Genomic DNA, 12,885 nt, shown 5'->3' with positions numbered 1-12,885 from the left:
CCCCGTACCTGCCCAGAGAGCCCACAGGAGTGGTAGGGGTGTTGAGTGCCAGAGTCGGGCCTTCAGCTCCTCAGCAGCCCGGCTCACCTGCCCATCAGGAGCTGTTGAAGGAGACTCGGAAGGAGCACACGCTGCGGGCAGTGGAGCTGCTCTATTCCATCTTCTGTCTGGACATGCAGCAAGTGACCCTCGTCCTGCTGGGCCACATCCTGCCTGGCCTGCTCACCGACTCCTCCAAGTGGCACAGCCTCATGGATCCCCCCGGCACTGCACTGGCGAAGTAGGATTCTCTTCAGAGCCTGCCTGGCTCCCACACGTGGGCCTCCAGCCCCTGCCGCCCAAAGTTAGGCACCCCAACCTGTACCGCCTTGGGAGCTTGGCTGTGGGCATATCCTGTGAGGTGGGGCTTGATCAGTGTGGACACAGGTACCTTGTTCTGGTTCCCACTAACTGTACCTCCTTTTCCTGGAACCCTTTGCCAGACTAGCTGTATGGTGTGCCCTGAGTTCCTACTCCTCCCACAAGGGACAGGCATCCTCCCGCCAAAAGAAGAGACACCGGGAAGACATTGAGGTAGAGGCTTCTCTGCTCACTTATTAATGTCTCTATTCACCTTTTCTGAGTGTGTGCTGGTAAAAGAGGCCTCCTCGGGAAGTAGGGTCAGAAACATGGGCACTGCCCTCGCCTCAGCTGGTTGGACCTGGTCAGTCAAGATCTGGAGAGGTGGCTTGTGTGGACCCCCAGCTGCCCTTGGCCGAGGTCCTATCTGCTCACTGGGTCTGTGGAGGGGTGAGGCAAGGGACCAGCATGCTGGCAATGCTGATACTGTGGGCTCAGACTTGAGTTCCAGTCCTCTTTGCTGGTGGCTGGAACTTTGAGGACTGGGGGTAAGTGTTAGTGACTTTCTTGCTCTCCAGGATTACATCAGCCTCTTTCCCTTGGACGACATGCAGCCATCAAAGCTGATGCGACTGCTGAGCTCCAATGAGGACGACGCCAACATCCTCTCCAGTCCCAGTGAGTGTGTGGGAGGGCTGCATGGGCCCCTCTTTGCCTGGGCACTCACTCTTCCCTGGGGAAGCTGCTCCGCTTGATCCCTGCCATGGGCCTCAGCCCTGCACCTCAGCTACAGCCTTGGTCACCAGTCTGTGCTGGCTGGTCAGAGGGTGTGGCAGGGGCTTGTGTCATTTTGTTCCCTAGGGGATGCTCCCTTGCTTACCCCTAGAGATAAGGTCACTGTTCTCTGTCCCTAAAGAAGCTCTTCTGCAGGCTGGGGATATAGCTCAGTTGGTAGAGTGCTTGCCTCGAATGCACGAGGCCCTGGGTTCAATCCCAGCACTATAAATAAATAAATAAATAAATAAGGAGCTCTTCTGCCCAGGTCCTCCCAGCCCCACAGCTACCCCTCCCGAACCTCCTCAGCACAGGGTTAAGGGGTGACCCTGCATTAAGGGAGTTCACTACCTCGGCACAGCCTGTGCCATTGACTCACCAGCTGTGGCCTTCCTTCCTTCCCCCCGAAACATGCCCTGTGGCCTGGAGCAGGCCCAGGCTGAGACTTGAGGCTAATTCCCGCTCCTCCTGCCCTCTCCATCCTGCTTCCTTGGATGTCATTACCTTCTCACTGTCCTCCCCTCATTGCGAGGCTTCCTGCCAGAGGCGGCTTCGGCGGTGTTTAATTTCTCCTATTTCCAGAGGTTGTAGAAGTTTCTTTGGGGCCTTTCAGAGACTAGGGAACCAACCACATGCTTGAAAGATGCTGGGTCTGCCACCTGTAAACCTGTGACCTATAGCTGGTTACTTTGCAAATCTGAGTCTCAGTTTTCCCATTTGTAAAGTGGGCGTTGAGAGCGTTAAGCCACGTACTCCATGAGAAGTGCCAAGGTTGGCCCTGGTGGTGCTTGTTAGTTCTTCTCACTCATCTCCTGTATGTGGGGCCCTACTGTGACTCTTGATCCAAAGATCTTCTCTTAACACAGCACACACCAAATACCTCCTGTGGGTGGACAGGTGAGGACTAGCCCCGGGAGAGTCAGTTTTTGAGTGCATTGCCCCCTCTGCCCTGTCCCACAGCTGACCGGTCCATGAACAGCTCCCTCTCAGCCTCTCAGCTCCACACAGTCAACATGAGGGACCCTCTGAACCGAGTCCTGGGTGAGTCTTCTCAACTGCGTCTGAATCTGGGGGCTGAGCTGGAAGGAGTCCCCTTTCCTCAGGGGAAGCCAGCAGGCCTTGTCGTGGAAGGGGTCCTCCTAGTACCCCCTCACTGCCCTCCACCGCATGTCCCCACCTCTCCCCTCCATCTCTCCTGTCTCCCCGGCTCCCATGTGCCCCCTTCTCCTCTCTGTTTTCCTCTTTGCTTTTTCTCTCTGATATCCCCATCCGGAGCACTTCCGGCAGTTCTTTGTCTTCCTTTCTCAGTCCCGTCTTCCCCCTGAGTCTGACCTGTTCTCAGATCCTCCCATGAATTCTCTGTTCTCCCCCTCCGCACAGCCAACCTGTTTCTGCTCATTTCCTCCATCCTGGGCTCCCGCACCGCGGGCCCCCACACCCAGTTTGTGCAGTGGTTCATGGAGGAGTGCGTGGACTGCCTGGAGCAGGGCAGTCGGGGCAGCATCCTGCAGTTCATGCCCTTCACCACTGTGAGTACCACGTCTAGATGAGGAGGGTGGCAAGCCTTAGGGGTAGCGGTTCACAGAAGGAAGGGACTCCTTCCTCCTGGGACATCACACCTGCCTGAACTACCCCAGTGAGCAGCCGTTTGTCCATCTTTCTTTGCAGGTTTCAGAACTGGTGAAGGTGTCAGCCATGTCCAGCCCCAAGGTGGTTCTGGCCATCACAGACCTCAGCCTTCCTCTGGGCCGCCAGGTGGCTGCCAAAGCCATTGCTGCTCTCTGAGGGACTTAGAGGAGCCACAGTGAGTGGCTAGGTTCCAGCCCAAGAGCGTTAGATGGGAACATTTGTTGCTCAAATCCACATGATATGAGAACCCTTTGTCAGTTTCCAGATTTTTGCTCTTCTCTGGACTTTCACAGTTTCTTTTTTGATTTCCTCTCCCTTATGCTAATGCCTGAAGAGCGTGAGCAGCCTGGATCTTCAGCCTTTGGTGTCCCCCACATTCCAGAAGTACACTTAGCCCTGAGGAACTTTACAGATTCGTATATGTATATAAATATATTTTTGTAGTAACTGAGGGAAAGCTCACTTGTAAATAAAAGTCCTTACGGGTCCTTTGTGCCTCTAGTACCTGTGTTGCCTGGATCAGGATGGGGACTTCTCCTTGCACTCTTCCTGCTGGGCTGTGGCCGGGAGGGGCTCAATCCTGTGGTGAGGAGGGAGGAGGAGAAGGAAGAGGTGCAGAGGCAGGCAGGACTCAGGTTCCCGCTTGTCCACTCAGGAGGACAGGGCAGGCCAGGGGATGAGAACAGCTGCTTTCCACAGACTCGACTGGGGTGGAAAGGAGAGGTACCGCCTTCCCTGCCCTGAGCCATACCCTGAGAAGGGAGCCTGGGCAGAAGGCCTTAAGATGCTGGGGCAGGGTGTCCTGCTCTTCTCTCATGCCCCACCCAGTCTGATTGACCCATAATTTGATCTGTCCCCTCCAGAAAAAGAGCAGGGGTGATAAGGACAGGAACTCCTTAACCCTTTTTTGTTCACAACCCACTCTCCAAGCCTGAGGCAGAAGGCCCTGAGCCATCCTGCAGGGCTCTGACCCTGCCTAAGGACCAGGTGGGGAAGGGAATGGAGGTGACTGAGGAGCCACAGGTGGGAGGTCTTGAGGATGGTGGCTCCACTTGGCTTGGGGGACACTCCCAAACCAGGCAGGGACCCTTCAGTTACAGGTGTGCCTCACACACGTGGTAAGGAGGCGAGGACCCAGCTCTCCCTGGCCACATCCCAGCCCTGCCCTGGGACCTCTTCACCCGCAGGCTGAGCCAGGCAGGAAAGGGCTGATTGGACGAGTGCTCTGTGAGGAAGAGATAACCGGGCCTGGAATTTGAGTTCTTTTTTTAAAAATTTAATGTTTTTATTTATTTATTTATTTATTTACTTTTTGGCTGTAACTGGACATGATATCTTTATTTTATTTATTTATTTTTATGTGGTGCTGAGGATCGAACCCAGGGCCTCCCATGTGCTAGACGAGCGCTCTCCACTGAACCACAATCCCAGCCCCTGGAATTTGAGTTCTTATCCAAGTGGTCACCAAACACTCGGCTTCCTCATCTTCCGTCTTTGTGGGCAACTCTGGATGGGCTCAAGTTTATGGCAGCTGGTAAAGCAGCCAGCTGTGCACATGTTCAGGACCCCTGGCTATAGCCCAGTCGGCCTGTGTCTGGCCCGGTGAGCCCACCCTAGCCCCAAGCCCTCTCTCGCCTCCAGCACCCACAGTCTGTCTGCCTTCTGCCTTTCCTACAAGGCTATGGCTGCACCAGGACAAGGAATGTGTGCTTTTTATTGCTCTGTCCCTAGCACAGCCCAGCACTTGCAGAGTAGGCGCCCAGGCGGTACATGCTGAAGGAGTCAGCGCTGGGTGAGCTAGAGGACCTGCCTCCTCCTCAGCCTCCTCCCCACTCCCTCTGGCCTCTCCCACCATTCACCAGCCCCTGGCCAGGCACTAGCTGGACTCAAGAAGAAGGAAGGACATTTACTAGAGACAAACACTTTATTATCCTCAGCACGGTTACAATGAAGAGTGGGGACAGGGTAGAGGCTGAGCTTGGGCTTCCTTTCACATCACACTCCCTTCGTGATTGCCCCTTGTCTTCTCCCTTCCTAATCCCAGTCCTAAAAGGAGAATCTGACTTTGGTGGGGACAGGGGCAAGAAACCCAAGGACACTGATGTCTGAGCTCCTTGTACTGGGAGTCAAACATGCCCCCCAAAACAGAAAGAAACTAGATTCTTCAACAAATTCCAGGTCCAAGACTCCTAGTCCCGGCTGCCTGTGTTTCTCCAGAGACTTAATAATGCCTATGGGGATGGGGATGTGAGGGGACACAGGACTTGGCTGACCAGAACGAGGGATACAAGGATCCAGTTGGGGAACACTGCTGTTTAAATATTAAACAGGGTTGGTTTGTCTCCCACATGGGAGACCTTCTCATGCTTCCTGGGGCCCCAAGGTAGATACCTCAGGGTTCACTGTGGCTCTTCTTAGTGCCCCACAGAGCCAGGGCCAGGGAGCAGCTCCAGGAAGAAATACTTGGTATTTACCTATCTACCTCCCACCCAGTGGACAGGAGGACAGGAGCTTTTGCTCACTGCTACAGGCAGGAGAATGAAACTCGGAGATGGAGGGAAGGATACAGAGGTCTGGGGCTCTGTTCTCTCTTCCCTGACTTTAAATATTAGGCTTAAATAAGCATAAATATTAAATAGAGATAAATACACTGGGTGGGGAGGGCTTTGCTCAGGGCTCAGCAAGGTGGCGCAGAACCCGGTACACCAGCTCCAGGAGCCTCTGCAGTCGGGAAGCAACCAGGACACCTACTGCCCGGCGCTGGAAGGCAGAGGTGAAGGTTGGCATGGTGCCCTGGGTGGGATGCACAGCAGGGGCCACCCCTAGGTCTTCCATCTGCAGGTGAAAGAAGAGATGAGGGATCAGGCTCTGCTGAGCAGGAGTTGCTGCAAGTGAGAAAACACTGGAGGGGGCTGTTGCGCAGGGCTGTGGGCAGCCACGCAGTTCATGGTGGAACTGAGACTCAGGTCTGAGACCTGACTCCTTGCCCTTGGCTGGAGGGACTGGAGGTAGGCCAGCAGGAGAGTCCTGAAAGCAGGGGTGTGGCTGACTGCACAAGGCCCCCCGAGAATGCTCTCTCGACTGTAGCGAGCTTCCGGGATGTAGTGTGGCCATGGCAGTATGACCTGGTCTCCACCCCCGTCAGTCACTTGCCTCTCTCTCCAGGGCTCACCTGCTGCCAGACAGTGGTGGCAAAGTTGGCAACATCCAGCTGTAGCATGTGCACAGTGGGAGACAACTCGGGGGATATCCCTGCCAGGGCCTGCAGGAGGCCCTGGTAGAGGAAGAGGCCGCTCTGCAGTTGGCTCAGGCAACCTGTCTGGAGAGCAGAGTAGGAGAGGTAGGCGCTGCATGGGGTGGGCCACTCCCTGTTCCCAGGCACCTTGGCATAGGGGTGTGCTCCCTCCCTCTGACCCGCCTCTCCCCATTCCCCTCCAGCCACTCACCAGCTGCAGGCCCTGGCTGGAGCAGTTGCTTAGGGGAGCCTGAGGAATGCCCAGAGAGTGGCCGAGCAGCGCCAGCTCCTCAGGATGGCACAGCTGGTAGGTGGCACACTGGGAATGGAAGGATGTTGAGGACCACTCACCAGGGCCAGGTTGCAGGCTGCTCCTCCTTAAGCCTTCCCATCTCCCTGGGCTTCCCTTCCCTCAGTGTCCTGCCCAGTTTCTCAGCCCCATTCTACTCTGCTCCCCAATTCTGACTGCCCTGGGCCCTGCCCTTCGGCCTCAGCTCCACTCTCTTAATTCTCTTCCATGTCCCCCATGTGTCTCACTCTTTGCGCCCCTTCCTGATGACATCTTCTCAGTTCCCTCAGTTAGCTCCCCTTTCCTCCCTGCTCCCTCCATCTCTCTCTCTCTCTCTCTCTCTCTCTCTCTCTCTCTCTCTCTCTCTGGTCTTCTTTCCTCCACACCCTCAGGCGGCTTCCACTGTCTCACTCACCAGCTTCTCCTGTAGCACAGAGCCTTGGGCCTGGATCTTCCTCACTTGCTCTAAGCACTTGAGCACGAAGCTCTGGGGGACAGGCAGGGAGCTGGCAGGGTCCAGGGGCACAGCCTCTTGCCCCGTCCAGAATGCACTGTGCCACAGCAGCAGCTGTAGGGCTGGAGCAGACCCTGCTCAGGAGATGCTGTCCCCTCCCACCTGGCTCCCTCCCGGGGACAAGGCCAAGTGTCTCCAATCCCCCAGCCCAGAAAGGAGATCCCAGCCCCTCTGCCACTCCGGACTCCCTCCCAAACCCAGAGCAAATAGGTAGCCAGGATCCTCACCCATCAGCTTCGTGGGGCTCCGGGCAGCAGGGCCAGCCATGGTCTTGTGGGGTCTGGGCTGCAGGCTCTGGGCTCTGTCAGGGGCCAACTCCAGAGGGCCTTTATACATAACCCCATGGAGGCCTGGGAGGAAATTACCTGGGGCTGCCACTAATAATGCTTAGTAATAACTTCCAGGATTTATGCAAATTTGGCGTCCAGGACAATGCAGGGGGTGGTGGACAAAAAGCTGTTTGCGAAAGTTTTGTGAAATTGTGGAATCTCTGATCCTTCTTTGATGTATAGTCCCCCTCAAACTCTCTTCCCCCTTCCAGCCCCACCCAGGCCTAAACTGCCCCCAGGGTATTTGAACAGAACTTGTCAGGAGGCTATGCGGCTGGTCAGAGCCCTGGAGGCAAGAGTCTGTTCAGGCTGCTGACCTGACGCTGCCTCCCTCCCTCTGGCAGATGTGCTGGGCAGCTCCTTTTGCCCCTCGCTTTATCTTTGGTAAAAATTCTAAAAGATTGTGCTCCATTTGTGTACAATGTGTCAAAGTGCATTCTACTGTCATGTATAACAAATTAGAACAAATTAGAAAATAAAATAAAAGATATTTTTTAAAAAGATATTTTTAAAACACCTCCTGTGTTGCTGGGATTACAGGTGTGCACCACTACACTGGGCTTATTCTCTGAATTTTATGTATCAGTATTTTTGCACGTCATCATAAGTTGTTTGTTTGCTTTGATTCTGTCCTTCCTATCAGAGATTTTCTTCAAATATCTGATAATTTTTGGCTCTCTGTTTATTTTTTCAAAATATTTATGTTTTAGTTATAGGTGGATACAATATATTTTCTTTATTTAAATTTTTTTTTGTAGTTGTAGATAACAGAGTACCTTTACTTTATTTATTTGTATGTGGTGCTGAGGATTGAACCCAGTGCCTCACGAATGATAGGCCAAGTGCTCTGCTACTCAGCTACAGCCCCAGCCCACACAATATATTTTACATTTATGTGGTGCTGAGGATCAAACCCAGTGCCTCATGCATGCTAGGCGAGTGCTCTCCTCTGAGCCACAACTCCCGCCCTTCTCTGTTTATTTTTAAGAATGAGACACCAAAAAGCTCAAACTATGTGGCCCTGGGCTCATCACACCCGTAGGGTAAACTGGCAGGCTGGTCAGAATATTCTTGCCTATAGAGTATAGGCCCGTGGCTGGTGTTTGAGTGTGTCTGACAACTGCTGATTCTGGAGCCACATAGGAGAAGAGAGTTGGGGAGGGAGAAGAGGACTTGCTATTTGAGTAGTTAGATATTTTACTTGATCTCCCTATTTTCATTGTGGCATTCCTGTCTTATCTGTGACAGGTCCCTTGGTTCAGAGGCCCTCTTGTTCAATTTTCTCAATCTTCTAAGTGGTAGCATGGAAGAAGATAGAGGAATATGTTGTTGTTGTTGTTTTTAAGTAGACTTCCAGTCTACCACTGAGCCAAAAACCTCAGTCCTGTATTATACCCTCCTACATCCTCTTTTCCAGAAGTATCAGGCACCTCTAATTTCTGAGCCTTTTCTAAATGTTTTTTCTTCTTCCTTTTGGAACTGAGAATTGAACCCAGGACATTTTATTACTGAGCTACATCCCCAGTCATTTTAATTTTTTTGTTTTGAAATAGGGTCTTGCTACATTGGCTAAGGCTGGTTTCGAACTTGTGACCTTCCTGCCTCAGCCTCTGAGTCTCTTGGATTCCATGCCTGGCTTCTGTGAAGTTATTTATTCCTAGTATATCTGCATTCCAGCTTTCAAAACGTTGTTGACATCTTTCTTCTTCTTCTTCTTCTTCTTCTTCTTCTTCTTCTTCTTCTTCTCCTTCTCCTTCTCCTTCCCCTTCTTTCTTCTTCTTCTTCTTCTTCTTCTTCTTCTTCTTCTTCTTCTTCTTCTTCTTCTTCTTCTTCTTCCTCCTCCTCCTCCTCCTCCTCCTCCTCCTCNAATTTAAGCTGTACGTTTGTGGTACTTTTTTTTTTTTTTTTTTTAGAGAGAGAGAGAGGAGAGAGAGAGAGAGAGAGAGGGGAGAGAGAGAGAGAGAGTTATTTAATATTTATTTTTTAGTTTTCGGTGGACACACATCTTTATTTTATTTTTATGTGGTGCTGAGGATAGAACCCAGTGCCCCGCGCATGCCAGGCAAGCGCGCTACTGCTTGAGCCACATCCCCAGGCCCCTAGCCATTTTTATATTTATTTCGAGATGGGTCTCATTAGGTTGCTTAGGGCCTCACTAAGTTGCTGAGGCTGGCCTCAAACTTGCGATCCTCCTGCTCAGCTCCAAGAGTTGCTGGAATCATACACATGTGCCAACACACCTGGCCAGGGCAGCATTCTTAAAAATGTTGGCCAGCACTTCTGGGCATCTCTTTTTTTTTTTTGAATTTTTTTTAGTTGTCAGTGAACCTTTATTTTATTTATATGTGGTGCTAAGAATTGAACCCAGTGCCTCACTCGTGCTAGCAAGTACTCTACCACTGAGCCACAGCCACAGCCCTTCTGGGCACCTCTTACGTGTAGGCACCTTTCATTGTGCTTTTGTCATTTCATTTTGTCAGCCAATTGGCATGTTACAGATGAGAAAGGGAGAGGGGACGTGAAGGTCCTTGACCAAGGTCGTCTGTGGAAGAGCCAGGGTTGGTTTGTAGTATGTGCTCTTCCCCAAGCCCTGCTCTTTCCTCATTATGCTGTCTTCCCAACCAGATAGCATACATTTTGGGTAATGGCTCAATCCAGACTTTGGTCCTACCCAGGGGAGGATAATAACCAGAGCATAAGGACTTGTTATCACCAGCCACAACACATAGGGACTAGATAGATTAGAAGCTTAGAGGCTAAAGTGATCTGTCTCTAGAAACCCCTACTGTCCATCCTTCCAATATCCTTCCATCCTCTCCCGGGCAGTTCTTTGTGTTGTGTGTGTGGTGCTAAGGGTGGAACTGAGGGTCTTGTGCATGCTAGGTGAGTGTGCTACCACTGAGCACTGAGCTATGCCCCTCCCACTCTCAGATATTCCCCTTTTCTTTCTTTTTCTTTTCTCTCTTTTTTTGTATGTGAGGTGCTGGGGATGGAACCCAGGGGAACATATTACCACTGAGCTACAATCCCCAGCCACCCTCCCTTTTTTAATTTTTAAAATTTTGAGTCAGGCTCTCACTAAGTTGCCCAGGCTGGCCTCAAACTTGCTATCCTCTTGCCTCAGCCTCCTGAGTAGCTGGGATTAGAGATGTGTGCTACTGCACCTGGCTTCCCAGGTATTTTTTAATGGTCAGAACTCCTGGCAACTTCCTCTCACACTTTGTTGTCATCTGGTGCTGGGTTCAGCATCTTTATAAGGTTCTGGGGTACACTCATTTGTTGCTGGGGGGAGTATAATTGTAAAACCTCCTTGGAGGGCACCTTCATGGCATCTAGTCAAGGTGGAAATGGGCATGTCCTGTGAGCCAGCAGTTGTACCTCTCAGGCCTGTCTAGAGCAGGAGAGGTAGACTCAACCTCTGGGCTGATGAGGCCTGTACATCCTAAGTTAGGAATGGCCTGTAGATTTTTAACTGGTTGGGGGAACAAAAATAACACACAAAAATCATTTGAAATTCAAATCCCCAAAGTAATTCATTTACATATTGTTTATATTGCTTTTGTGTTAGAAAAGCAAAATTGATGAATTGTAATAGAGAACATATGGCCAAAAGGCTATGAATTTGCTCTATGATCCTTTAAATTTGCTAACTATGTACAGTTCTCTCAGCTTCCTGGTCTTTGCATCTGTAGATTTAACCTACCTCAGATTAAAAATATTCAGAAAAAATAAATTGTGTCAGTACTGAACTGGACAAACTATTTTTTCCCCAAACAATACAGTATAACAACAATTTATATAACATTTATATATTACTGGGTATTATAAGGCATTTAAAGATGATTTCAAGTATACAGAAGGATGTGTGGAGGTCTTATGAAAATACTATGCCTTTTTTTCTTGTGGTACTGGGGATTAAACTCAGGGGCACTCGACCACTGAGCCTCATCCCCAGCCCTATTTTGTATTTACTTTATTTACAGAGTCTGAGTTGTTTAGTGCCTTACTTTTGCTGAGGCTGGCTTTGAACTCACGATCCTCCTGCCTCAGCCTCCCAAGCTGTGGGATCATAGGCATGCACCACTGTGCCCAGCAATATTACACCATTTTATACAAAAGATTTGAGTATCCTCTGATTTTGTGCCCATGGGGGTCCCATAAACAATAATCCCCCTGATATAGAGGAACGACTATACATAGTAAATATGTACAAGGGGACATATACAGAGTTCTTTGCAGTGTTGTTTGGAAACATGTTTTAAATGCATCTTAGCAGGGAAATGGCTAAAAAACATCATATAAGCCTCCCTCTTCCACAGAATGAAAGCTCCACAGGGAAGGGGCAAGGCTGTATGGTCTGAGCACACACATAACCAGGAATCAGAACAATATCCAGTGAGAACTGAGCGAGTTACATCATGTGATGCACCACTTATGGAAAATTTAGTGCCTTACTTTTGCTGAGGCTGGCTTTGAACTCACAATCCTCCTGCCTCAGCCTCCCATTAAAATTTAATGATATTTTGTAGTAAAAATATAAAAGGATATACTGGAAAGCTACCCGCTGTATTAATGGGAGTGGCTGCCTCTGCGGCAGGAGCAAGATGAACTTCCAAATTACCTGTAGCTTGGTGCTGTGGCACACACCTATTAATCCCAGCAGCTCAGGAGGCTGAGGCAGGAGGATTACAAGTTTGAGGCCAGCCTCAGCAATTTAGCAAGATCCTAAGCAATTTAGCAAGACTATTTCAAAATTAAAAATAAAAAGGGCTAAGAGTATACTTCAGTGGTAGATCATCCCTGGGTTAAATCCCCAGTACCAAAAAATAAACAAAAACAAATAAACCTGTTTTATTTCTTTGTTGATTAGCATTTCACACAAGAATGAAATGTTAACATTGATTAAACTTGGGTAGAAAGTATATGGCTATTTTTTTTGTCCTATCTAATTTTCAAACTAAAGAACAAAACCAGGAAATACAGAATATTATGAACGCTCCAAACATGAAAGGGACACTAAGCTTCTCCAGGAAGTAAAATCCAAGCCAGTGGGCAGGAATTACAAGAAACTTTCAGCGAGTAGAAGGAAAAAGGGTCCATAGGCTTGAAGAGGGCAAGAACCAGGAAATCATGGCAAATAAACCCAATTCCCCCTAAGAGAGTGACGTGACAAATTCACCAATTCCAACCAAGAGAGGGCCTGAGTTGGGTCAGCACTGACTTTCAAGATTCGTAACCTCATAGAGGTGGCATTGCTGGCAAGAACACTGCCTGTAACTAGAAACCTCAAGCGGACTAGAGAGAGCTGAGGCTCCTGCTCCTTCCTGTGTGTACTAGCCTCCTAACCACAGGCTCAGAAAGCCAAGTTTGGAGGTCAGGTAAAGAGGTCAAAGGCCAGGAGGATGAGATCCAGAACCAGACAGACCAACCAGATAACAGACCCCCTCAGGCCGGGAGGAGGCAGTGCATGCAGCCTGCGGTGCAGTGGGCTTCAGGTTGGGGCCACCTCCGTGCTCCGCCCCCTATACATCTGACATGCAGGAACTGCCCCAGAGTCATTAAAGGACACAGATGGTGCTCTGCATCCATGGCCCGCCTCACCCTTGGTCAGCAAAATCAGAGGATAAAATAGGGAAAGGATGGGAATCCTTACAACTAGTGGCAGGCAAGAGAAACTGTGCAGCAAGGAGCACCTGCCAACCACGCACAATGCCCTGGCTCCATCCCCGGCACCACAAACAACAAACATTAAGAATTTGGACACTAGGATAAAATC

The 12,885-nt window shown here is 50.3% G+C and overlaps 2 protein-coding genes across 2 annotated transcripts in view; one reads left to right on the top strand and one right to left on the bottom strand.

Annotated features, from left to right (window-relative positions):
* Med24 (mediator complex subunit 24) overlaps window positions 1-3,230 on the top strand; it is a 25,929-nt gene extending 22,699 nt beyond the window's left edge. Inside the window, exons 21-26 of the mRNA XM_048787477.1 lie at window positions 3-280; window positions 483-573; window positions 918-1,017; window positions 2,074-2,154; window positions 2,494-2,642; window positions 2,782-3,230. Coding sequence (XP_048643434.1) covers window positions 3-280; window positions 483-573; window positions 918-1,017; window positions 2,074-2,154; window positions 2,494-2,642; window positions 2,782-2,898 — 816 coding nt within the window. The 3' untranslated portion in view covers window positions 2,899-3,230. The remainder of the gene's footprint in view (window positions 1-2; window positions 281-482; window positions 574-917; window positions 1,018-2,073; window positions 2,155-2,493; window positions 2,643-2,781) is intronic.
* Window positions 3,231-4,647: 1,417 nt separating this feature from the next.
* On the bottom strand, window positions 4,648-7,567 carry Csf3 (colony stimulating factor 3). Its single transcript, XM_015495772.2, has 5 exons — window positions 7,008-7,567; window positions 6,682-6,842; window positions 6,189-6,296; window positions 5,915-6,061; window positions 4,648-5,577 (listed from the first exon to the last, which is right to left on the bottom strand). The coding sequence occupies exons 1-5, from the start codon at window positions 7,114-7,116 to the stop codon at window positions 5,413-5,415; spliced, it is 690 nt and encodes a 229-aa protein (XP_015351258.1). The 5' UTR covers window positions 7,117-7,567; the 3' UTR covers window positions 4,648-5,412.
* Window positions 7,568-12,885: the final 5,318 nt, after the last annotated feature.

Source organism: Marmota marmota, unplaced genomic scaffold (assembly GCF_001458135.2).
Source record: "Marmota marmota marmota unplaced genomic scaffold, marMar, whole genome shotgun sequence".
Lineage (NCBI taxonomy): Eukaryota > Metazoa > Chordata > Mammalia > Rodentia > Sciuridae > Marmota > Marmota marmota.
This window is presented reverse-complemented; position numbering and strand designations above follow the sequence as displayed.

Bases quoted from the DNA above. Each gene is read 5' to 3' on its own strand.
- Csf3 (XM_015495772.2), bottom strand. From the start codon at position 7,116: ATGTATAAAGGCCCTCTGGAGTTGGCCCCTGACAGAGCCCAGAGCCTG. The intron at 6,062-6,188 runs GTGAGTGGCTGG...TCTGCTCTCCAG, and splicing joins CCAGCCAGGGCCTGCAGCTG to ACAGGTTGCCTGAGCCAACT. The intron at 5,578-5,914 runs GTGAGCCCTGGA...TTTCACCTGCAG, and splicing joins CCACCACTGTCTGGCAGCAG to ATGGAAGACCTAGGGGTGGC.